Raw genomic sequence first — 27,885 nt, forward strand, 5'->3', positions numbered from 1 at the left:
TAACACGTTTCGGTAGCACTGCACGCACTTTCTTTGCTTCCGAGAAAAAAGTTGCAAAAAAAATAAACACACTGTTTCGCGGTAATTGGTTTTTTAAAAATGGAATTCCTTATAAATTGTGTTAGTGATGTGTCACCGAATTAATAAGTTAACGATAAAGTGACTATTTTTTATTTATTAACTCAATTGTATTTAATATTTGTTGTGTTTTGGAGATTTTATATAGGTATATATTTTTATAATTTTTATTCTTTGTTATAATTATATAACATTAATATGATTGACTGATTTCTAGTTACTATACAAAACTAATTGACTATAAATAGTAGTATGTAGCCAGCTACATGCATAATGAGCAATGTTTAATACTTTTTTGGGGTCACTAAGTATACTTTAATGATTATTCAAGTGACCTTTACGTGAACATTACAGGTTATGAAGAAATCAAAGCATTTTGAAGTATATCAGTAGGATAAAAGTAATAAAATAGGGATTGATTATGTATTCAAATCAAATCAAATCAAATCAAAAATCACTTATTCATGTAGGATATTTTCACCGCTTATAAACGTCAAATTTTAATGTATTAAATTTTTTTCCCTACCGTCCAGTTCTGTACACAGATTCAATTGAGAAGAACTGGCAAGAAACTCAACTGATTTCTTTTTTTAAAAAGATAGTTTATATACATTGTGGTCGTATGTAGGTGTATACGTCCAATATTAAATGAACAACTATTGCCATGCTCCTCGTATTATATATAGTATGAATATAATAAAAAAAATAAACTACTTGGGAGTGTAAACATTATTTACTTAATTACAGAGCAAACAGTTCTCGAATGAGTGCGTAATATGGTTATTAGTGAATAAATGAATGAATATGTGTAGGTACTTCTTACACAGCTATACATACATTTTATTATTATATAGTATAAAACTTGTTTATTGACTTATTTTTTTTTTATACCACTTAGGTGGCAAACAAGCATACGGCCCATCTGATGGTAAACGGTTACCGTAGCCTATGGACGCCTGAAACACAAGGGGTGTCACATACGCGTTGCCGACCATTAAGAAACCTTAATATACCCTTCTTGAAAAACCCCATGCTGTAGTCTCTCGAGAAAACCTCGGCAGGTAGTTCATTCCACAATGTAAGTGTACGCGGGAGGAAGCTCCTCTGAAACCGCACTGTCCGAGACCACTTAGGTTCCAGCGTGTGGGGATGAATTCCCTGTCGATGGCGAGCGGTGCGATGGTGAAAATCTTCGTCTCATATTATATTATTATAATATGAGACGAAGACGATCTCGGTGGTTTAGTGGTCTAGCACACCGCTTTACGACCGATGGTCGTGGGTTCGATTCCTCGCACAGTGTTATGGGTACTAGATAAATGATACAAATACATAGATTATATTTTTTTTCGTAAATACATATTAAACATCAAGATCGATATAAACAATCACACTCATGAATACAAATGTTTGTGCCGTGCGGGGAAACGAACCCGCGAGCATTAAAATAAGTTGTCGTGCTAAACCACTAGACAACTGAAGCCGTCAAATTATTTGTTATCTGTTTTTTTATTTTGTTTACATTTTGCCTGACTTGATGAATCTTAATTTAGTTTGATTAAACAATATATAGGTAAGTTAGGTGATTTGTACTCACTGAAATGTAACGGGAAATCCGAAACGCTGAAATATGTTGATAACGTGAACGAATTGAGTTTTATATCACAACATTTTGCTTATATTTACTGCCTTATAAAGGAATATTTTTCGGACTACTTTAATATTGTTGGCCGCAGCTGACCTTTACAGCTTCACCGAACGATTTAGTTTACATACATTGTCATACATACTTTAGTTTTTTTTAAGTAATGTATGGGTGGCAAATATCCTCGATTTGTATGGATAGCTTTTTTTTCGGACTACTCTAATGCTGGCCGCAGCTGGCCTTTACAGCTTCACCGAACGATAGGGGGCGAGTCCAGATGGCACTCCAAACCAAGGAAAGGACTTATGGAGCGGCTGAAGGTCAACTCCCGTCTGACGGATACAACTTTAGTCTGAGGGCAGCGCTAGGGTTTCGAACTTCTGCTCAGGCCGTCGTAATTTCGATCCCCGTTCCAATTGGACGGGGGTTCGATGCGCAATCATAAACATAATGTCTTACTTTAACAGAATAACTAGTGGCGTACAAGTAAATATAATACAACAAACTCGCAGAGTCTGTACTCAAATTGCCAGAAAAAAAATTCAAATGTGTCATAAAATATTTTCTTTGTAAAAAAGCTTATTATAAAATTGAAGAATTTATAGAAATAGAAATAGAAAATCATTTATTCAAATAAACTTAATTTAAGCACTTTTGAATAGTCAACGTTTTTTTAAATCTACCGCTTATTCGGAAAGCTGTCTCATCACAAGAAGAATAAGCAAGAAACTTGTGTGTTGCTCTTTTAAACAATCCTTGTAAGTTCACATTTTACAAGTCGAAACGTGTGAATACAAACTACCAACCAGCACTAATTTATTTAGGCTCAAATATAAAAACACAATAAGATTAAATCAGTCGTAGTGATAAGAGCAGACCAGTCCCTACAAGCAGCACTCGTTCACGAGTATGACGGATGAGCCAGCCATCACTGCGCTCGACCACATTTTAGGGAGCCCAATGACCAATTATAAATGATAATAATGTTTTTGTAGAAAATATCTAACTTAAAATTAATAGCGCTGACAATGATATCTGATTTAACAGAGATTAAGTGCGTAGCGGTTTCTATGTTGATTGTCGCATGCCTAATCCTTGTTGTTAATTAAATATAAGTAAATCAATATTTATTTAAAAGAGCTACACACAAGTTTCTTGCTTGCTTGCTTGCTTGCTATTCTTCTGCTTATTCAGAATGCAGACGATGAGTCTGCATTCTGAATAAAAAAACTTGACTATTCAAAAGTGCTTATATTAAGTTTATTTGAATAAAGATTATTTCTATATCTATTTCAATAACGTAACTTATTTACTTGTACACCACATACCTGCAAATTACGGATATTTTAGACGGTTATGGGTTGTCCCTAGGTACTTTATTTTAAAAAATCAGACCAAGTTGCGGAAAATATTTAATGTTGATAGTTTTTTTATTTTTTATTCTTTATTGCACTATAAAAAGTGTACAAGAGGCGAGCTTAATGCCATATGGATTTCTCTACTAGCTAAGCTTTATATTACTACTAGCTACTCGTCCCGGCGTCGCACGGGTGTATATGTATTATATATATAAACCTTCCTCTTGAATCACTCTATCTATTAAAAAAATTGGCTTCAAAATCCGTTGCGTAGTTTTAAAGATTTAAGCATACATAGGGACGGACAGACAGCGACAGCGACTCTGTTTTATACCATGTAATGATATGATAGTATTGTTTTTTTTTCAGCCTCCATTTGTCACAGAAATCATTCGTAGCCGCTCATAATGATTGCAACTGTTCGGGTCGTATTTTAATCAGTATTTGTAATATCTTCATTACTATTTAATTATTCAGTACATTGTTTAATACGTACAATACTTTAAACCGATTGTTGAACGTTGTTGTATCGATTTTTAATCAATTTGTGTTTATATAACTAGCTGACCTCAAAACAATTTCAGGGATTTCTTTCAATCTTTTATGTAAGTTTCTGACATATTACATAACTATCTAAGAATCAGTTTGTCACTCTAAATATTAAAAGAAACCGCTTCAAAATCTGATACGTAGTTTTAAAGATTTAAGCATACATAGGGACGGACAGACAGCGACAGCGACTGTATACTACATTACTATGTAATGATATTCTACGTAAGAAATGAAGTGAACAATAAAAAACATTATGTTATATATTATGTATATTCCATAGCAAAAGAATTCAAAATTAAAAATATCTTTATTCATGTAGGTCTATTACAGACTCTTATGATATGTCAAATCTACCGTCAGTTCAGAATGACTTCGAGATGAGAAGAACTGACAAGAAACTCAGCTCGTATTGAACTTTGAAAATCTATTATACCTGTGCACGACACACCTCTTTGTATAATTATTTATGTATTTTGTCTATTATTTTACATCTTATACATAAAATTCTCGTGTCACAAACTCCTCCGAAACGGCTTGACTTGGCTTGTGAGCGTATTGAGTAGGTCTGAGAATCGGCCAACATCTATTTTTCATCCCCCTAAATGTTAGGGGTAGCAAAACAGTGTTTGCCGGGACAGCTAGTATTATATAAAAACATATATTTATTTATTTTTTTATTTAAATAACTTTAATGCACGTCATACATAGGTAAAAAGTACATATGGCGGACTTAACACCTAATGGCATTTTCTACCAGTCAACCATGAGTTGTGCAGAGATAAGTTGTTGGCGGTGCAAACAATAATATATTATTTTATAGAACATACATGAATAAATATATATATATACACATGTAACTACATAAATATTCCTACAAATATACACAAAAATACATATACATATACAAAAATATACCATACACACATAAATATATGACCAATAACCTGACAATGAAATAGTGATTACAGCCGACAGTGTAAGCATATTACAATAGATACAATATGATTCGCCTTGTAGTAGAAATGAAGAAACTTAATGCTAAAGAGAAAAATATATAAAAGATAATAAATAATAGTATACAAAATTATATGTCAAGATAATGTTTCCGCAATCTTCGCTTGAAAGAAATTTTACTCGTGGCAGTCCTGATGTCAAGGGGTAAGTCGTTCCAAAGTTTGATAGCCTGAACGGCGAAAGAATGATGGACAAAACCGGACAATATATGTCATTGTCATTCTGGTTCTGCTAACTATTATACTTTTGTACATAATATTATATTATTGCTTTCTAAAACCCGTGTTTGCATAATTATATCTATATATACCAATACCTAATTGTAGGGGCATTTCACTAAAAAGGTGGGGAAATGCCGATCTAAAATATGTACCTACTCATTTAAAAAATAATTTATTTAAAAGAGCAACACACAAGTTTCTTGCTCGTTCTTCTTGTAATGAGACAGCTTTCCGAATGAGCGGTAGATTAAAAAAAATGTGATGACTATTCAAAAGTGCTTCAATGTAAGTTTATTTTAATAAATGATTTTCTATTCTATTCTATTCTTTAAAAAACATATTAACTATCCGACCGACTGTAAATAAGACGAGGTCATGTCAATACATTGCTTTCTAATGTTTCAGTGTGTTTTGTTTTTGTTTTGCTCTTTATTGATGATTTGTGGTCGAAAATAACTACTAGCTGACCAATATGGCTTCGTCTGCATCACATTTATCATTAAACTAGCTTTTGCCCGCGGCTTCGCTCGCGTTAATTTATCCCCTTAGGGGTGGAATTTATCAAAATCCTTTCTTAGGGCATGCCTACGTCATAGTAGATTTATGCATGCAAAGTCTCAGATATGGAAGAATCGTCATTTTTGAAGCTAAAAGTTTGAAACTTATTTTTGAGGCTGTTGATTAAATATCAATAAATATGACATTCAAAGTTTTAAGAAAAAATACCCTTAAGGAGGTAAAATAAAATGAATGAAAGTTTTTAAATCAGAATAATAGACTATATCTCTAGGAAAATTATTATATGTTTTTACAGCTTGATAACGCGGACAATGCTCCACCACCATAAAACTGTACATCTTATATATAAAATTCTCGTGTCAAAGTTTTCGTTCCCATTTCCTCCGAAACGGCTTGACCGATTCTCATGAAATTTTGTGAGCGTATTGAGTAGGTCTGAGAATCGGCCAATATCTATTTTTCATCCCCCTAAATGTTAAGGGTAATCCACCCTTAATTTTTTTTTTTAAGGCATAACAACGTTTGCCGGGACAGCTAGTATTAATATAAATGTTACCATCACTGGAGAGATAGTCATATATATAAAATATAGACAAAACTCTTCTACTGTCGGCATGATTTAAAGTTACAACTATCTTGAAGCACTCTTAGTCTTGTGTTTATTAAAACTAACTTAATATAACTATAAATAAATATTTTTATTCTAACGCATTGATTTCATAGGTTTAATTTATACAATGCTATATAAAGATAACTTACTATAACACCCACGCGTAGAAAGCCAATCATTAAAAATAGAAAAGAAGCTAATCGAAACACCAAAGGTCACAAAAGGAAATTCCTGGAAAGATAAAATGTTCGTTTCTATATTTAGACAGAGAGAAACAAAGAAATCGATTTATAAATTATATTTATCGATAGGTCGTCAGAGGTCGAGTGTTGACATCACTAGTTTGTGATGCTTTCTATTGCTTCCATATTTAAAAGTTTTTTCCCGCCTCAATTTTATTACTGTCAGAGTTGCGTCATTTAAGACATCAAATTTTTTGTATGAAACTGTGATATCATTTTTTTAGTAGAGCCACAGATAATCTATATATCTATACCTTTATACATATAAATAAAATTGTAGTGTCATTTTGTAATATTGTAATAACCGTTTTTTATTACATGCATATGAATTTAAGTACGGTACATACACCAAAATAACATTTTATATTTTTTGTCTGTATGTCTGTTTATTCCGGCTAATCTCCGAAATGGCTGAACCGATTTTGACGAGACTTTTATTGGCAGGTAGCTGATGTAATAAGAGTAACTTCCTGGTCGCGGGTCGATTCCTCGCACGGCACCGACTTTTATGTTTATTTATATAGGTGTCTATGTCAAATTCAGCATCAATTTGTCACAAAGTGCTAACTGACCTGACCACATTCTCATCTTATCATCCTCCACTGGTGCCCCGCCAGCGTATAACCGTTAGCGCAGGCGGGTGCACCATTACATTATCATTCTAAAAAAAATCAACATGTTAGGTTCCAGCCTACCGCCCACTCTCTAATATTTTGTTATCGATGTTTACATCACTTGAGTTATATACACTTCTATATCATAGTTACGCATTTGCTTTCGCAAAATTTTCAAGTGTTGTCTAAATTTGAACTTACATTTGGACTGGAGTCAAATATAGTAGCCACTAAGCGAATACGCTTTCATGTAGATGTATTTAATATGACGAAATTGAAAGAAAGAACGAAGAAAGAAAGAAAAAATATTTATTCAGTGCTTTTCAACAACGTTACAGTATAAAAAAACAACAAACGAAAAAAAAAGAATAAATAAAATAACATTTTTTTTAGTTTGTTTGTATTTAAAAAAAACATTAAATATATTTTTTTTTTTCGTTTGGTTGTTTTTTATATTGTAACATTGATGAAAAGCACTGAATAAATATATTTTTCTTTGGAGGACAAGGTTTCTCTACGCCGATTAAAAACTTTATCTTATAGCATAATGGCCGCGTTGTCTGAGCACTATTGTGTAAAAAATTGTTATGTGAGAAAATTTATTAAACTATTACATTATACACATACCATAGACATGTGCCTATTGTAGGAAGCCTATACTGTAGCCTCTGCGTAGGTCAATAGGTAATTATTACGTTTTAACGTAACTTATTGGCGAGTTGGTTACATTAAGCACAGAGCAATTAACATTTTACAAGAGTTAACAGAGTTTTTATGAGAACTGAAATTGAATTAATGTTTGAATGTAAAATTCTTTATTGTCCCTCACATAAAAAGAAAATAACAATTACATAAATTAAGATGTATATCAAATATAAAAATATATATAATAAAAATATAATTACAATATAATATATATAATTAAAATATAAATACAATATAATAATTTTGACGACATCGGTGGTCTGGCGGTCTAGCACACCGCTACACGACCGATAGTCGCGGGTTCGATTCCTCGACACAAACATTTGTATTCATGAGTATGATTGTTTGTATCAGTCTGGGTGTTTTCTATGTATAACACATATGTATTTACAAAAAAAATCTATGTATATGTATCAGTTATTTAGTACCCATAACACAAGCTTTAACTAGCTTAACTTGGGACTTGATGGCGCTGTGTGAATTGTCCTGAGATTATTATTATTATATAGAGATAACAATGCCTTATCGCTAAATAGAGATTTCTTCCAGAACCTATAAGATTCGAAAAAAAAATTTGCACTGTTTGACATAAAACTATTTTGTTTTAATCTATGCAAGTTTGCATACAGTATCTACAAATTGAATATATGCAAAAAAAAAATAGTATAGAACAGAGCGAGAAATTATAACATTATTAAACTTTTTTGTAAACAAACATTATCATATTGTGTTGCATAAGATACCTGGTTCTACAGTAATGTATTTATGTGAATATATGTGTGTATATATAGATTAGAAATAAGTACTGTTGCTGCAGACAAATTGCTAAGCAGTTTTGCGGCTTATTGTTTTTATATTATGTTGTATAAATAAATAAAAAATCAAAGATTTGTAATGCATCTGTGAGAAGCCGGGACGGTTGCTAGTAGGCTATAAATTTCGTGTGTGAAATTGCGGGCACCTCTAGTACAATATAAAACGGAGTTATCTAATGTTATAGTGTGTACATTGGTTTGAAATTGACAATAATGATTGGTCTTAACCTATAAAATTGTTCTCTTGTTAAAAAAGAAAAAATGTCACAATTGAATTACAATAAATATCATTTTTAATTTATAAAAATTGTACTAATGTCAAAAAAGATAATATATATACATTGTAAACATCATAAACCTGACCAATCCTTTATCCTACAAAATTCCGTTCTATTCCGTATATTTCTGTGTATATTTCCCTAACTTTGATATTGGCTAAATGCGAAGGCAAAGCCAAAGATGGAGGAGGAGAAAAGAAAATGTCACAAATGAACTCGGATTTTTCGTAATAATAATGGAAAAGCGTGACGGACCGGACATCGACCTCGGCCGGATGTGAGATGCATCTGGATACACTCGCTCACATCACAAGTGGGACGAGAATTTGCGCGGGAAATAGCACGTGACGCCATCTTGGACATGATTATATTTCCTTTGCTTTTCTAACAATATGTCATTTATAGTCTGTAGTGACAATTTATACACGTGAGAAATAAGATTATAGTCTAGATCACAGAGTATAACAACTATAACACAACGTTTTATAAGAACTGTCACCGCTCTACCGCTCTTATTATTTATACATATAAATAAAATTGGACTGTCTGTTTGTAATATTGAAATAACCGTTTTTTACTACATGCATATGAATATTTTTGTCTGTCTGTCTGTTTGTTCTGGCTAATCTCTGAAATGGCTGGACCGATTTTGACGGGTCTTTTTTTGGCAGGTTTTGCAGCTTTAGAAAGATAAAGTTAAATTCCACGCGGACGAAGTCGCGGGAACAGCTACTTTAAAATAAGTGAAATGCATGCACAGTTTCACATAAATAAATATTTTTATTTATTTATTTATTCATCCACTACAATACAAATTATCTAAGATAACATAATAGTCACATAAAATTTTCGTCTACAACATAAATCTCGTTATGAACAATGTTTTGTTTTAGTGGAGACGTGCTTATGAGACGTGGATATGAGAACAAAACCGTTTACCATCAGATGGGCTGTATGCTTGCTTTCCATTAACATAGTATAAAAAAAATCCTTTAAATGTGTCTATGTAAGCAAACATATCTCCAAAAATATAGATGGCAACTTACAAATGAATTTGCCGCGGCTTTGAGGTCATGCGTTTACACAATCGTTATTTTAATAAGAATAATTCTCATTAAAAAAAAAATAGAAAAATCTTTTTTTAGAATTCGATATTCAAATTATGATAGATTTATGCAATAGATTCTTTTACCTCGACTACGGCATATTGCATAACAACTCGAAACAACATAGGCTCCATTTAAAAACCAAAGCATGAAGTAAGGACACAAAAGTTCACCGCAGGTCGCGTGTTCTATTCCTGACGTGTGTATTTAAATTATTTCCCACATTTTTACGTTGACCTTTACTGCTTTTGATATATTTGTATCCGACTGCTAAAATAGATTTTTTTTTATACTACACGTGCCACATATTGTGGCAAACAAGCATACGGCCCGTCTGATGGAAAATGGTTACCGTAGTCTATGGACGCCTGAAACACTAGAGGTATCACGCGTATCCGATACTTAAGAAGCCAAATGTCTGAAAAATTAAAGAAAGAAAGAAAGAAAACAGTTTCTTTGGTACATAACAATAAATAAAATAATTTTTAAATTACACACTGGATTATATCAATTACATAGTACCAAATAGGTCTCCGCTCAGCATATGTTGTGACGTGGTGCCACGACGCTGGTATTCTGCAGATACCTTCATACATATCTATATATATAACTCAAAGGTGACTGACGTAGTGATCTATCAACGCACAGCCCAAACCACTGGACGGATCGGTCTGAAATTTGGCATGCCGGTAGATGTCATGACGTAGGTATCCGCTAAGAAAGGATTTTAATTAATTCTACCCCCAAGGGTATAAAATAGGGGATGAAAGTTTGTATGAAACTTTGTCAATTTTAAACCGATCGGGCTGAGACTTTGCATGCATAAAGCTACTTTGACGTAGGCATTCCCTAAGGAAGGATTTTGATAAATTCCGAGAGGGATAAATTAACGCGAGCGAAGCCGCGGGCAAAAGCTAAACATATAAATAAAATTGGAGTGCCTATTTGTAATATTGAAATAATCGTTTTTACTACATGCATATGAATATAAATACGGTACATACACCAAAATAACATTTTTTATATTAGCCGGAACAAACAGACCGACAGACAGACAGACAAAAATTTTACAAAGTGGTTTTTTGGTGTATTTATATTAATATGCATGTAGTAAAAAACGGTTATTTCAATATTACAAACAGACACTACAGTTTTATTTATATGTATAGAGTATAGATAATCTGCACAGTTAAATTATAATTACATGTGTAACTGTAACCTTCTTAAGACTTTTATTTATTCTTTTGCACACAAAAATGTATACATGGCAGACTTAATGCCTTCTTACCAGTCAACCGTCGCGTTTTACTGTATTTTGTATATATATTTAAAATATCCAACATTATACTTGCAACTTACAGACTACCGAGCTATGTTACATACATAATTATTAAGGAAAAAAAGAAATTTATCTATGTATTTGTATCAGTTATCTAGTACCCATAACACAAGCTTTAGCTAGCTTAACTTGGGACTAGATGGCGCTGTGTGAATTGTCCTGAGATTATTATTATTATCAGTTGTCTAGTACCCATAACACAAGCTTTAGCTAGCTTAACTTGGGTCTAGATGGCGCTGTGTGAATTCTCCTGAGATTATTATTATTATCAGTTATCTAGTACCCATAACACAAGCTTTAGCTAGCTTAACTTGGGTCTAGATGGCGCTGTGTGTGTCCTGAGATTATTATTATTATATGTTCAATGATATACACTTCTACATAAAAATCTGTTCAATAGAGAACCTACTTGTTTTGAGGTCGGTTAACAAATGTAAAAACAGTTTCTCATAACAGTTATGTAGTACTTCACGGTGGTGCATTTCGTTTGTGGCTATTATATTTTATATTATACTGAGTTCATATAACTGTTATATAGACAGACTAGCTGAGCCCGCGGTTTCACTCGCATGAAATGTAATTTTCACGCGTTGATACGTAATCGACGCGCCTATGTTATTCTTATAGACTTGTAAGCTTTTAGCTTTGCTAGTGCAAACCCGCGTTTCTGTGGCTAAGGTTAAATAATATTGCGACTATAAATTGATATTTATATGCATATGCATGTAATAAAAAACGGTTATTTCAATATTACAAACAGACACTCCAATTTTATTTATATGTATAGATGTATTGATTTACAGCATAGGCTGTACCAATCACAGTTTTCACCCATTACAATATTTAAATTACAATATGTATAATCATATGTTCGATTTTGCCGACGATATCGTGGTCATCGCTGAGACCCTGGAAGACCTTAGCAAAATGCTCGAAGACCTCAGTAGAGTCTCACAAGGAGTAGGTCTTAAATTGAACATGGACAAGACGAAAATTATGTCAAACGTCCATGTCGTACCTGCACCCGTCAAAATCGGTGATTCTACACTCGAAATTGTCGATCACTACGTATACTTAGGGCAAACTATCCAGCTAGGTAGATCCAATTTCGAGAAAGAGGTCAATCGTCGAATCCAACTCGGATGGGCAGCGTTCGTGAAGCTCCGATATATCTTTTCTTCCAAATTTCCGCAGTGTCTCAAGACGAAGGTTTACGACCAATGTGTGTTGCCAGTGATGACTTACGGAACAGAGACGTGGTCGCTAACTATGGGCCCCATCAACAAGCTCAGAGTCACTCAGAGGGCAATGGAGAGGGCTATGCTCGAAGTTACTCTGCGTGATATAATCAGAAATGAGGAGATCCGCAGAAGAACCAGAGTGCCCGCCATACACAACAACATAGCCCGAAGAATTGCGACTCTGAAGTGGCAATGGGCAGGGCACATAGCTCGTAGGGCAGATGGCCTTTGGGGCAGTAAAGTCCTCGAGTGGCGACCATGGACCGGAAGACGCAGCGTGGGAAGGCCTCCAGCAAGGTGGACCGACGATCTGGTCAAGATCGCTGGAAGGCATTGGATGCGAGCAGCGCAGGACCGATCGTCGTGGAGATCTTTGGGGGAGGCCTATGTCCAGCAGTGGACGTCTTCCGGGCTGCGATGATGATGATGATGTATAATCATTGTAATTTGTATAGTTGCTGTTTTCTTTTCACTTTTGTTTTTATAATTATTTATGTTTATATTATATTATAGTATATTATATTTTTATTTATTTATATTTTTAATTATTATATGGCATTATTATTATTAATAGGGTTTTATTATTAATTAAAGGTATTGCGTACATTTAGGAGCAGATTGTCCCGGCCCACCACGCCGCCACAAGTTTGAATAAAAAATAGTTACCATTCGTTTCAGATAATGTTTCAATACGAATTTGAGAAGCGGCCGCCGTCAGCGACATCCTGCGACAGTCGTGCCACAGTCACCACCGACTGGAGCCGGGTGTACCCGGCGGGACCTAGCCGGACGAGCGGAAAAAGCGGTACAAGCGGTTTGAGCGGAAAGAGCGATGCGAGCGGTTTTAGCGCCGCGTGCGCGGGACGCCCGCTCCCACCTAGGCCGATAGTTCGTGAGCGGTTGCCTGCAAAACCTACTGTACGTACTGTTTATCTTTGGTTGGTTATGGATTTGATTCCTGACTGTGTTTACACCGCTTTACTTCCTATAGTTGCGGGTTCGATTCCTCGCGCGGTACGAACATTTGTTTTCATGAGTATGATTGTTTATAACGGTCTGAGTGTTTTCTATGCTTTCAATATATATTTTGTATATATTTAGAAGAATTAAGTATTTATATCATGACAATGTCTAGCACCCATAACACGAGCTCTGTTTGACTTGGGACTAGATGGCGCTGTGTGAATTGTGTAGGATTCTTATTTTTATTATTGTCCCTATGCGCTCGTTTCGGTAGGTTTTCTATACGAATCGTGCGTTTGAGAAAAAAAAGATTTTCTTGTGATATTCGTGATTTTTGTCGAACTCCTTTCGAGCGTCATGTGATTTATGAACCCTTACAAAGCAAGCTGCTTGACGGCTGAAGTATGTCAGATTGAGGTACTGTCTAAGGGGGAAAGGGGATTGTTAGTACCGGGACCGGGGTAGGATTGGTAGCACCGGTATGATTGGTAGTCCACAACTAATAACCCGGTGCTACCAATGTACAATGTCAGGTCATCCACGCGGTTCCACCTGGAAAACATCGTGGTAAATTGCCATATATCAAAATGGAATAACTAACCTGACTTCATGTTTACAACTAGCTTTTGTCCGCGGCTTCGTTCGCGTTAATTTGTCCCGTTAGGGGTGGAATTTACCAAAATCCTTTCTTAGGGGATGCATACGTCATAGTAGCTTTATGCTTGCAAAGTCTCAGCCCGATCGGTTCAAAATTGACAAAGTTTCATACAAACTTTCATCCCCTATTTTATCTCCTTGAGGGTAGAATTAATCAAAATCCCGATCGGTTCAAAATTGACAAAGTTTCATACAAACTTTCATCCCCTATTTATCTCCTTTCTTAGCGGATGCCTACGTCATAACATCTACCTGCATGTCAAATTTTGGCATAGCATACTTAGTCTTAAGTAAGCATACATAGTCCCTATTGTTAACTATCGTGTGACGCACCATTAATTAAAAATGGTAAAGTCAATAATCGTGTAACCTGAAACGGAACGTCAGAGGCCAGAGCCAAAGTAATCTATGTGACATTGACAAGTGGATGACGGATGATTGAACGTAGGCAGCGAGAGTTTTGGAGCGAAAGTGTTGATATTATTATAAAAACAAATAAGAGATAGGTAATTGTGAATATTGTAAGCATTGAGATGTTTCTCTCCCTGACCGACCAGCATTACGCCTAAGTCGTTAGGATACTAGTGATTTCAAAACTATATATGCTTATATCTAGTTATACATATAAAACATGCTGGCTGCATAGTAGGTACATATAGAAGGTAAGTTGCACATGCGATCGATAGCTGACCAGGCCGCGCCGTTATATTCGTAATTTGCGAAGTTTCCGCTATTACGTATCGCGATTGCCTCACCTAATAGCCAAGTTACGTTATATTATTAATGTCAAAGTACCTCTGTAGCATGTAGCGTGAAGATACGAAACGTTATGCGTATACAGTATTTTTAATATGCACTGGCTGTGCCCGTGACGTCGTTCGCGTAGTTATCATAAACAATATCGCGATTATCCTTGGAAGCCTCAAATATGAATATTTTTCCCCGTTTTTGTAACATTTCTCACTGCAGCTCCGCTCCTATTAGTCGTAGCGTAATGTGATATAGCTTAAAGCCTTCCTCGACAAATGGGCTATCCAACACAAAAAGAATTTTTCAATTCGAACCAGTAGTTCCTGAGATTAGCGCGTTCAAACAAACAAACTCTTCAGCTTTATAATATTATAGTACATAGTATAGATGATAATGGTGGATGGATGGTTATAAGGGCAGAGGAAGGCCGAAAAAGAGATGGATGGACTGTGTGAAAGATGATATGGTAAGAAAGGAAGTAAATAACACGATGACTGCGAACAGGGATGAATGGAAGAGAAAAACATATTACGCCGACCCCAAATAAATGGGATAAGGAAGAAGCAGATGATGATGATGATGATAGTATAGATGATAATGGATAGGTGCACCCGCCTGAGGCAATGGTTTACGCTGGCGAGGCATCAGTGGAAATCGATAATTTAATTTAATATTGTTTTGTTTTAATTAATTTTGTTATTGTCCAATTTTATTAGTTTATGTTATCTTTGTTAATTTATTTTTATTTATTTTATTTATTTTGTACACATTACATCGATGGTTGTAGACAAGACAATTAACAGCAATCACTGCACTAAGCTCAGGGCTTGTGTCGCAAGAATCAGAAATCCTTAATTACAAAAACATTAACTTAAAACAGGCTCCTTAAAACAATTGTAGTTTAGAACTTAACGTCCTATCTGTAATGGGTTCACATATTTAGTTTATGATTGTCTATGACGCTCAGTCCCTATATGTCATTCATTCAGTATATAATAAGTAGGTACAATATGGAAGTTGATAGTTTGTGTAATGAATAAGAATATAAATAAAAGTTACTTAAATAACAAGCTTTTACTTAATATTATACTATCGTCGTATCGGCGTAGCAAGATACTTGTATGGTGCTCTTTTAAATAGTTGTAACTTTACATTTTAAGTTGAAATCTTAATTATAACAGAGTGTAAAACAAAGTCGCTGTCGCCGTCTGTCCGTCCCTATGTATGCTTAAATCTTTAAAACTACGCAATGGATTTTGAAGTGGTTTTTTTAATAGATAGAGTCATTCAAGAGGAAGCTTTATAAGTATATAGTACATTTACACCCGTGCGAAGCCGGGGCAAGTAGCCAATAAATTTATATGACTAAAACAACGTTTGCCGGGACAGCTAGTTAATATATAAATAAATATTCTGACCAATAACAATCATACTCATGAATACAAACGTTTGTGCCGTCCGTCGAATCGAACCCGCGACCATCGGAAGTAAGGCGGTGTGTTTAATCGCTAGACCACCGAGGTCGTGGCTGTTATTGAGAAAACAAATTTATTATTTCAGGTACCTTTAAAAGTTTGGATCATAGCCAGTGCTTCGTGCTTTGCCGTCTGCGCTGCGCTGGTCCTCGCCACGCTGGTCATCACGAAATGGGGAGCAGAACCTACGTACCCTGGAGAAATGTACTCCGAACCGGTGAGTTATTACGGGTAGCTGTTTAGTAGGCTATTTAATTTAAAAAATATTTGTTGACGATTATATGTATTTTACATATAATCTTCAGCAAATTCAAGATTATATATAATTCAAGGTTATATGTAAAATACATATAATCTTCAACAAATATTTAATAAAATTATAAGGCTATTTAATTTAAAAAATATTTGTTGACGATTATATGTATTTTACATATAATCTTCAGCAAATATTTTTTAAATTAAATAGCCTTATAATTTTAAACATATAATTTTAAATTAATTATTACAATTGATTATATATATATCCATAAAAAATGTATCAATTCGGTAGAACTTGACTCGATGCCATTTTAGGAGAGCCAGCTTATGTAAGACGATCACACACGCCAGTCTTTGTGGAAAGATATAGATAAATATAAAAATAAGGGTTCATATAATATATAATATAAGATACATTTTACATATAATCTTCTGCAAATATTTTTTAAATTAAATAGCCTTATAATTTTAAACATATAATTTTAAATTAATTATTACAATTGATTATATATATATCCATAAAAAATGTATCAATTCGGTAGAACTTGACTCGATGCCATTTTAGGAGAGCCAGCTTATGTAAGACGATCACACACGCCAGTCTTTGTGGAAAGATATAGATAAATATAAAAATAAGGGTTGATATAATATATAATATAATATACGAACCTTGATGGCCGGAGCAAGATCTCATAAACAATTGTCACGGTAAATAATTCAAACCGTGACAAACAACCGTCAAAAACGTATAAAACAATACTACTTTTTTGTTGTCTAGTCTCCATAACACAAGCTATACTTAGCTTGGGACTTGATGACACTGTGAATTGTCCTGGTACATTATTAATTTCATTAAAGAAATAAATAAACTTTTCTTTCCAGGAACCGATATATTCCGATCCAAAACCAAAATACAACCCACCTACATCACAAAGAACCACAGAACACACAATAAAACATCCAACAGATACAAAATCTATAGAAAACTCAATTGAAAATGACATTCAACTGTCCGTTCTTGAAAAGCTGCCGATATTCAAGAACGTTGTATCCAACCGCGTCAAAAATAATAATCTGGCCAGCAAACCACAAATACATCCAATCCACGATGCCATAGAGCATACAGAAAGAAAAATAGAGAAGAAGGATCAGGCAAAACTGCCGCACGATTACGAGAACGAAGTGAAAGATATTCCTGAATTCAAACCGACATTGCCCGACATTTTCTTTGGTAAGCATAAAGATATAATTCTACCAGAAGGTTTTGTGCCTGGTCTTAGAAAACATGATGCTGAGTACGAAGAATATTACAATGATGACAATCTATATGATGATTACATGCAAAGCAACACAATGGCTAGTTATTTAATAGAGAAGATACAGGAACTGCATACTTGGATCACAACAGATCCAGATTTCGACGCTCGTAACTCGTCCAAAGTTTTGAAAGCTAGCAATCAATTTGGTGAACTTTTAAAGTCGTTAAACGAAAGCCTAATCGAAGGGAATGTTACAATAATAATGAGTAAATTGAGAAATTTGTATTTTGGTGACAATCATACAAATTTGAACAAGAGTCGAAGTATTATTTTAAGTAATAGTACTGATTTATTGTCGTTTGGAATTTTATCGTTGGATGTGATGTTGCTTCATAATATACAGCTTATGGCTTGGGAAAGTCAGGTATGATACATGAATTTTTAAACTTTCGTGTTAATTACACAAATTAATATAGTTAACTGAGTGTTTAAACTAATAATTTTATGGTAAAGAAGCTGTACCCGCAACTTTGTGCGCGTTGAATAGCGACCTTGACCAAAATAATGAAAAAATATTTAATGTACTAATATAAGAAAGCCAAAGAAAAAAGTTCATCGTTCTAGCTTCAAAACTAACGAATTTCCATGTAAACTTTCATCCCCTATTATATTTTAACCCCTTAAGGGTAACATTATTTAATGTTCAAAGTTTTAAAAATGACGATATTTCCATACAATCTTTAGTCTCCCATTTCAACCCCATACAACCCTTTTTCGAATTAATAATTAGCTTATAGATCTGTGTACCAACTTTCATTTAAATCGATCCAGTAGTTTTGACGTGAAAGCAAGACAGATAAAAAGACGGGTTTACTATCGCGTTATATGATATTAGTAAGGATTTTAGTTTTGTATATTTACTAGCTTTTGCCCGCGGCTTCGCTCGCGTTTATTTATCCCCTTAAGGGTGGAATTTATCAAAATCCTTTCTTATGTCTGCGTCATAATAGATTTATGCATGCAAAGTCTCAGCTCGATCGGTTTAAAATTGACAAAGTTTCATACAAACTTTCATCCCCTATTTTATCCCCTTGGGGGTAGAATTAATCAAAATCCTTTCTTAGCGGATGCCTACGTCATAACATCTACCTGCATGCCAAATTTCAGTCCGATCCGTCCAGTGGTTTGGGCTGTGCGTTGATAGATCACTATGTCAGTCACCTTTGAGTTATATATATATATATAGATTATATGATATTTTTATTATAGGAAGCAGCTCGGAGTAAGATGCTGAAGGATCCTGACGTGTTCGCGTTTAATGCACTATTTTTGGACCCCAGCAAAGTTGAGGCCAAGCAGAACGAAGTATTACACCACTCCGACAGCTCGGGAGTGGCGTATGTTTTTTTTTGCTTATAAATGATAATGTAATGGCGCACCCGCCTGCGCTAACGGTTTACGCTGGCGGGGCACCTGTGAAGGATTATATTAAGATGAGCATGAGGTCAGGTCAGTTAGCCCATCGTGACAATTCACCGGGAATTTATCACGATGGTTTCCAGGGGGCACCGCGTGGAGGTAACCTGACACAGTGCTAGCAATGGGGTCATGAGTCCCCATTATTAACAATCCGCTTCCCCCCAGTGGCGTATGTTTTATATTGTAAAAACTAACTGATATATCTTATATATAAAATTCTCGTGTCACAGTTTTCGTTCCCATACTCCACCGAAACGGCTTGACCGATTCTCATGAAGCGTTTTGTGAGCGTATTGACTAGGTCTGAGAATCTGCCGTAGTCAACCCCTAAATTTTATTTTTATTTTTTAGACAAAATTTATAGTTTCTATTTTTTTATCATACAACATACAAAAATACATACAATCCTAAATTTTCACCCTTCTATCATCAACCCCTATTTTTTTATAGCGTTATTAATTTATATGGCAAAACAACGTTTGCCGGGACAGCTAGTCTTATATATAGAACTCTCGTGTCACAATGTTAGTTACCATACTCTTCCGAAACGGTTTGACTGATTTTTATGAAATTTTATATTCCTATTAAGTTGGTCTGAGAATCGACTACTATTTTTCATATCCCTAAGTGATAATCACTTATTTTTATTTTTTGGACAATATTTATTATTTTTATAATGTGGAATTAATACATATAAAAATCCAAAATTTGTACCTTTCTAGCATAAACACCATTTTTTAATAGTGATTTTAATTTATATGTCAAAACAACGTTTACGGCCACAGCTAGTATATATATATATAATATCTCAAGACAATTCAGACAATATATTATTTGTTTGCACAAAATGAAACGATCGATCTCTGTCCAATTTACACGGTCGAAATTACGACGGCCTGACCCCAGGTTCGAACTATATGTGGAGCTCTCAGACTGGGGTCGTATCAGGCGGGAGATGTCCTTCAGCCAATCCATAACTCCTTCCTCTTGTTTGGAGTTCCATCTGCACTCGCCCCCTATCGTCCGGTGAAGCTGTAAAGGCCAGCTGCGGCCAACAGCATTAGAATTTAGAGTGTCATCTGCACTTGCCCCTTATCGTCCGGTGAAGCTGTAAAGGCCAGCTGCAGCCAACAGCAGAGTAATCCGGAAAAACCTTTCATTTTGTGTGAATTCAAACTGCCAAATAGCAAGATTGATAAAAGCAAGTAAATTAACAGCTACTTGAGTAACAAAATAAATCACTCATATTTATCAGAGCTGATCAGTTCCTACAACACCCCTTCACGAGTATAACGGTTGCGGCCAACCACTCGCCCCATTACGCTCAACAACTTTATCTGCACTCGCAGGGCCATCTGCCTCGCCCCATCGTCCGGTCCCAACAAGCATTTTTAAGTGCCATCTAACCGTTTCCAGAAAACGGCAAAATTTGCGGTGAAGCTGGCATTAGAAAGAGTTTGACGACTTCGAGCTGCGGCCAACAGCATTAATTTAGAGTGCCATCTTCGCCCCTTATCGTCCGAGAACTTTCTGGACATCGGCATGAGTACGGCAAGGGCTGCTATCCACTTGGGAAGAGCATACAAGAACACCAAGTAAGAGAATACTTGAAATACAATTATTTTTCAAATTCAAATTCAAAAATCATTTATTCATGTAAAACATTTTATCGTCCGGTGAAGCTATAAAGGCCAGCTGCGGCCAACAGCATTAGTCATCTTTTTGCGGCCAACAGCATTAGAATCTGCACTCGCCCCTTATCGTCCGATTTATTTTTTCCCTTATCGTCCGGTGAAGCTATAAAGGCCCTGCGGCCAACAGCATTCTATCTGCACTCGCCCCTTTCGGTATATAGATCCAGTCCGGAAAAACCTTTCATTTTGTTTTGCCAAATAGCAAGATGAACTGGCAAGAAAATATTTACTGAACTTTGCTCAGTAAATATGATTTAACAGATAACCGTTTTTGCAAAATTTATTTAAGGAGAATTCCATGAGTAACATATCCACTTGGGAAGAGCATACAAGAATCCTTTGGAAATACAATTATTTATGAAACTTGTTTCCACATCTGTCCATTTTACTATTGTTATTTAGTATCAAAAAATTTATATCCCGTGGAATTAATAAAGATTTTTATGTATTTTAGTATAAAAAATAACATATTTAAATTTTTCTAAAACTAGCCTAAGTTACACTTATTAGTTGGAGTGAACCCTGTCGAAAACAGTACGATATAGAATTTGTCTTTAAATCTAGTATTAATATTATGAATATTGCTGTTTTTTGCAAATACAAACCTTGTTTCCACATCTTCCATTTTACTATTGTTATTTAGTATCAAAAAATTAATATTACTATCATCTGATAATATATATCGTCTCAACGTAGTGTTAGTATATATATGTAAGTATATTACGCAATAATAAACACATAAATAAAAAAAATAAGAACTCTGTACAATTCACACAACACCATCTAGTCCAAGTTAAGTAGAGCTTGTGTTATGGGTAATAGATAACTGATTTTATATATTGTACACGTGTTACTTCTCCAATGTCACACTTTGTCAAATCCCTCTTCCCTTAACTCCCCTCCCTCTTCATATTTAACGTTAGACGTAATTTAAGGACGCAGTGTACTGGGTACAGGGTACAGGGATCATTTTTTTTTGTGTTTAAATTATATGTATCTGTATGTAGTAAAAAACCCGCATCTTAGTTTTTTTTTGTTTATGAGTAATGGGGGCTGCCTGAAAACCAGCGCTGTATAGGTGCACCTCACTAAGGTTGTGCTTATATCAGCAACAGCTGAGGCAGCTCCTATTGCCAACTTCCATGTTATTATTTATTTCTTGTTTTGTGTCTTATTGTAAATTGTATTATTTGTGTTATATTGGCAATAAAACAATTATCTTATCTTATCTATCATTCCTTGGAGGGTCGGCCGAGGCAATTTTATACAAATTTTGTGACTCTCTCTGTATACGATTAATTGCTTCTGCAAAGAATGGAGACGTGGCTATAATGTTCGGGGCAACCAAAGTATGCAATATCCACTAACCTTTAAGAACCGTCCCTGGTCTGCACCTCCTGGACTGCACATGAGATAGAGATAGAGATTAGGCCACATGAGTTCATCACGAGAACACGTTGTATTGTTGTAAGTTGTCCTTTATATGATCATTCTATCCTTTTTCAATCCCTCATTTTGTCCTTTACCTACTTTTGTTCATGGATAAATTAGAAATATATAATTTTATAATAATAATAATAATAATAATAATAATAATCATTTATTCAGCATATAAAAAAGAGTACAGAGTAAAAAAAGAAAACTTAAAAACTAATAATTCTATGCTGAAAAGGCTCCCACTCAGCTGGTGCCGCAGCGTAATACTACAGCGCTGATTTTCAGTGGAACCACTTGAAAAAAAGAAATAGCATTTGTGATGAATTAAAATATCTAAAATGAAGAATGAGTTAAATGTTATCTCCATATCTGATCCGAGAACACGTTGATTGATGGTAATTTTTGTCCTTTTGTTGATAATTAATTAATTTCTTGATAGCGCATCACAGATGGCGCTCGTTCTTGCTGCGATCTCAAGGACGGTGTGCGTTTGAGAGGCGATAGTTGCGGAATATTACAGACAATAGGTGCCCGAACACTCTAATGTCACACTTTGTCAAATCCCTCTGCCCCTTAAGTCGCTCTCCTCCCTTAGGTTCCCCCCCTTCCTCCATAAAGTTAGACGTAATGTAAGAACACCATTTTATCAAATTTTCAGACATTACAAAGATTTTTTTTATTTCCAGAAATGTAATAAACCACATCGCAACACGAGAATCGAAGCCGAATCTGTCCCGGAATATAGACGGCAACACTGTCGCCCTGAACCATCTGCAGTCATCATACACCGAGGGTACTGGTGTTGAGTACACTGAACTGGACTGCGTGTGGTTACTCTACTGCAGGAATTTGGTGGCAACCGGGAACATGACTGCTCCATATGGAACCATGGCTAAAATTAATGGGTGAGTACTTTTAATAATAACCTCACTACAATTCACACAGCGCCATCTAGACCCAAGTTTAGCTAGCTAAAGCATGTGTTATGGGTACTAGATAACTGATACAGATACGTAGATATTATATTTCACACAAATATAAGCATGTTATACATCGAAGAACCGATACAAACAATCATACTCATGAATACAAATGTTTGTGCCGTGTGAGGAATCGAACCCGCGATCATCGGAAGTAAGGCGGTGGCTAAACCGTTGAACTACCGAGGCCGTCTAATTTTTGAAACCCAGACTTTTTTCATGGAAGATTGTGATATGGTGTTACTTGTGCGGGCATGATTTTTGAGCAAATAAATTATTATTATTATTATTATTATAGATGGTAATAATAATCTCAGGACAATTCACACAGCGCCATCTAGTCCCAAGTTAAGCTAGCTAAAGTACTAGATAACCGATACAGATATATAGATATTTTTATTACGTAAATAGACCGATACAAACAGTCATACAAATATTTGTGCCGTGCGGGGAATCGAACCCACGTCCATCGGAAGGCGGTGGTGAAACCGTTGGACCAATGAGGCCTTAAATTTTTTAGGACCACGTGCATCGATGATTATAACTGTGGACAGTTCACACAGCGCCATCTAGTCCCAATGTAAGCGGAGCTTCTGTTATGTTTACTAACTGAAGGAATCCGTCTAAAACGACTTTAGTCCCTTAAAACCTTGGCAAAAACCTCCCGTGGGTTTTTGCCCCGGAGCAGATCAGCAGAGGAGCCGGGTCTAATCCCTAGCGGTGCCCTCAGACTAAAGTCGTATCCATCAGACGGGAGTTGTCCTTCAGCCGCTCCATAAGTCCTTCCTTTGGTTTGGAGTGCCATCTACACTCGCCCACTATCGTCCGGTGAAGCTGTAAAGGCCAGCTGCGGACAACAGCATATATATATAGTAGTAATCAAGCATACGGCTCATCTGATGGTAAACGGTTGCCTCTTAAATAAAATGTATTGTAATTAATTGTATAATTTTATTTGTCGAATATTTTTATTATTGGACATCACGTTATCACGTGACGCCCGTGATACCACTCACGCGTTGTCACTCCAGAGTACTAACATGTCACGCCTCTTATCCTGTAATTTCACTTCCTAATCTGCACTACAACCGAAACAGCTTACAAAGCAAGCTGCTTGGTAGAAATAGGTGAGACTGAGGTAAACATGCAGACGAGTTTTCACAAAGTCCACTTTATTTTGCAGGTTGGCACTACGGATGCTGACTGGGGAGCTACCAGCCGACCGTGCTCTGGACACCATGCTGTATGAGGTATTTTCCGGGTGGACGCAGTTGAACTGCAACCATATGTTCCCAAGGTAAACTCAAGAAACAAGTTCACAAACATATATTTATTTATCTTTGATAACAACAGCTTATATTACTATATTATAATTTAGAAATTTACCAATCTTAACCAAAAATATAATATGATGATGCAATAATAATTATTATTTTTATGTTTCTTTTTTTTTTCATGTCCTTTATGTGTCAAATTCAAATTCAAATTAAAAAATCATTTATTCATGTAGGACATTTTAGCCGCTTATGAATGTCAAGTTTTTTACATTATAATATTATTTTTTTTCCCTACCGTCCAGTTCGGTATATATATCCAATTGAGAAGAACTGGCAAGAAACTCAATTGAATTACTTTTTTTTAACAGCCATTTTATTTACAATGTATATTTATATAGGTGTCTATGTTTAACATTAAATGAAAATCCCGTACATGAACAACTATTGCCATGCACACTCGTCATTCAAGTAATCGTTTAGTGAGTAATAGGCTTTGCTCAGTAAATATGATTTAACAGATTGTGTTGGTGCAATAAAGTGATATAAATTAAAAAAATATATATTTTAACATATTCATTACATCAATTTGTTTTTTTCTTTTTAATTCGTTCCGGTATTGAGTACAGGGTTTTGTTTTAATACTTGATAATGTAATGGTGGCATTGGATGCGAGCAGTGCAGGACCGATCGTCGTGGAGATCTTTGGGGGAGGCCTATGTCCAGCAGTGGACGTCTTCCGGGCTGCGATGATGATGATGATGATGATGATGAATGTAATGGTGTACCCGCCTACGCTAACGGTTTACGCTGACGGGGCACCAGTGGAGTGAATTTATCATGATGGTTTCTAAGGAGAATCCTGTAACACTCCACATTACACAATTTTTTCTCCTTTTTAGTATAGAGTTATTGTGATAAAATTATATTACATCATATGTATTAGTGTTAAATATATAATGTAATCACGCTCTATTACTCAATAACATGGATCTGTCAATGTCAGTATCTTGTCTTAAATGTGTTAAACGTCACTTTCTGTTAAGTGTCTTTATAATAGCTAACGGCATCTCTTATAAGGATGAGATTTTTTTTATAGATGATAATGAAATGGTGCTCCCGCCTGCCGCTAACGGTATACGCTGGCGGGGCACCAGTGGAGGATGATAATGAACATGAGGTCAGATCAGTTAGCACATCGTGAAAAATTCACCAGGAAGTTATCACGATGATTTCCAGGGGGAACCGCGTGGAGGTCAACCTGACATGGTACATTGCTAGTAATGGGGTCATGAGTCCCCATTAGATAGAGATAGAGATTAGGCCACATGAGTTCACCTTCACATTTGGCTAAATTAAAAATAGTGGACAGTAATATGCGATTGTGGTATAGACGTGGGTGACTTGAATCATATTGTTGTAAGTTGTCCTTTATATGATCATTCTATCCTTTTTCAATCCCTCATTTACCTCCAGATTCCTCTACCTACTTCCGTTCCAATATTACTGTTCATGGATAAATTAGAAATATATAATTTTATAATAATAATAATAATAATAATCATTTATTCAGCATAAAAAAGAGTACAGAGTAAAAAAGAAAACTAAAAACTAATAATTCGCTGCTGAAAAGGCTTCCACTCAGCTGGTGCCGCAGTGTGTCACTACAGCGCTGATTTTCAGTGGTGCCACTTGAAAAAAAGAAATAGCATTCGTGATAAATTAAAATATCTAAAATGAAGAATCAGTTAAATTTTATCTCCATATTTCTGAGTAGCAACAATATTAAGCTTTAATCAGAATATTATTATATATTAAATATAATCATTATCTCATTTGGTATCTATTTTTCTATATAAAACATCTTTATATGTATTCAATATTAGCATTGTAAACATATAATCTCCTTAACTTCTCTGATCCATATCCCAAATTCCAAAACTATTCTATTTCAAGTCCTATAGTTTCCCAAACATTTGATGTTGGCAAATGCACCATAGTGCCAAGCCATGACAGAAAAAAAAATGTATCCCTCGTTTTTTCTCTGCTCCATAATTTGTATATTTAATATTATAAAAGTAAAAAAAACAATTGCAGTTAAATATAAGTTTATTTTACATTATCCACTGACAAGTGCTCTGTCCAATAATTACTTATATTTTTTTTTCTTTTATTTCAGATGCAGCAAAGCAAACGCAGCGGAAATAGTATTAAACACAATTCTACAACCATTAAAAAAGTCCCAAACTCCCAATAGAGTTCGATAGCGAGCAAATACTACTATAATAGTAGCTTTTGTATAGTAAATAGTAGTTTTTCAATGTCGCAACTGTTTGACTCTTTAAATTCTATACTATTGTTATTTGCAATCATATTTTGTTAGAAATTGACATTTTTATGTTATTTTTATATAAAAAAATCTTATTGCAGGATTTTAGTTTGGTGATATGGTAGTTTCTGTTAGAGAAACTTATTGCGTTTATAAAAACATATGGGTCCTTCCCATAATATTTCAAATAAATATTAATATATTTTTATATAAATATATAATATGAATTACTACTAAAATATCTAAAACATTTAGTGAATTATAACTTGCGAATCGTTCGTAAAATATGTACTTAGTAGTATCTTAAAGACTGGCTTTTTTTTGTCAATGTCTGTGACCAGTATAATTCTTGTATTAGACGATTGGTGGAATAAAAGTTAATAAATAAATAAAAATTTATAAAATTATTTTCAAGGAACAGAAAACAGTAATTTAATAGAATTAAAAAGTATTCGACTATTTAGATAAAGCATTGTTGTCCATTTTTTTCTTTTTATTATATTACTGGCTACTCGCATGTTATATACATATAAACCTTCCTCTAGAATCACTCTATCTATTAAAAAAGCCGCTTCAAAATCCGTTGCGTAGTTTTAAAGATTTAAACATACATATGGATTATGGACGGACAGGCAGCGACTTTATTTTATACTATGAAATGGTAATGATGTTATAATATTTATTATATTTATAATATCCAAATTTGTTGCATTGTAAAAGTTAAAAATTATATGAAAATATAAGGAATGTACTCTAAAGTAAAGTCTAAGTAAAGGAAGTAAATTATATGGAATTGTTAGGACTAAATTAAGTTTATTTTTATTTATATTTTTAAGTATTGACTCTCCTATTTAGAGGCTCAATAAATTAAGTTATCTGTAGTTAATATAATTATTAAGACTATTTATAAATTAATTGATTGCTCAGTTTTATTATAATTATTAAAATTATACAACGCTATTGGGTTGGATATCGTATCCAGTGAGAACTGAA

The 27,885-nt window shown here is 34.6% G+C and overlaps 1 protein-coding gene across 1 annotated transcript; it reads left to right on the top strand.

Moving 5' to 3' along the window:
• On the top strand, positions 1–26,925 carry LOC131845309 (uncharacterized). The gene is given in 10 exon segments (XM_059194355.1): positions 1–226; positions 13,016–13,255; positions 16,268–16,399; positions 17,323–18,123; positions 18,969–19,096; positions 20,595–20,667; positions 20,700–20,773; positions 22,996–23,214; positions 24,473–24,586; positions 26,743–26,925. Coding segments are annotated over 9 exon segments (1,866 nt in total). The 5' UTR covers positions 1–226; positions 13,016–13,018; the 3' UTR covers positions 26,831–26,925.
• The last annotated feature ends 960 nt before the right edge of the window (positions 26,926–27,885 follow it).

Source organism: Achroia grisella, unplaced genomic scaffold, assembly GCF_030625045.1.
Source record: "Achroia grisella isolate CSIRO2021 unplaced genomic scaffold, CSIRO_AGI_Agris_v1 utg461, whole genome shotgun sequence".
Classification (NCBI taxonomy): domain Eukaryota; kingdom Metazoa; phylum Arthropoda; class Insecta; order Lepidoptera; family Pyralidae; genus Achroia; species Achroia grisella.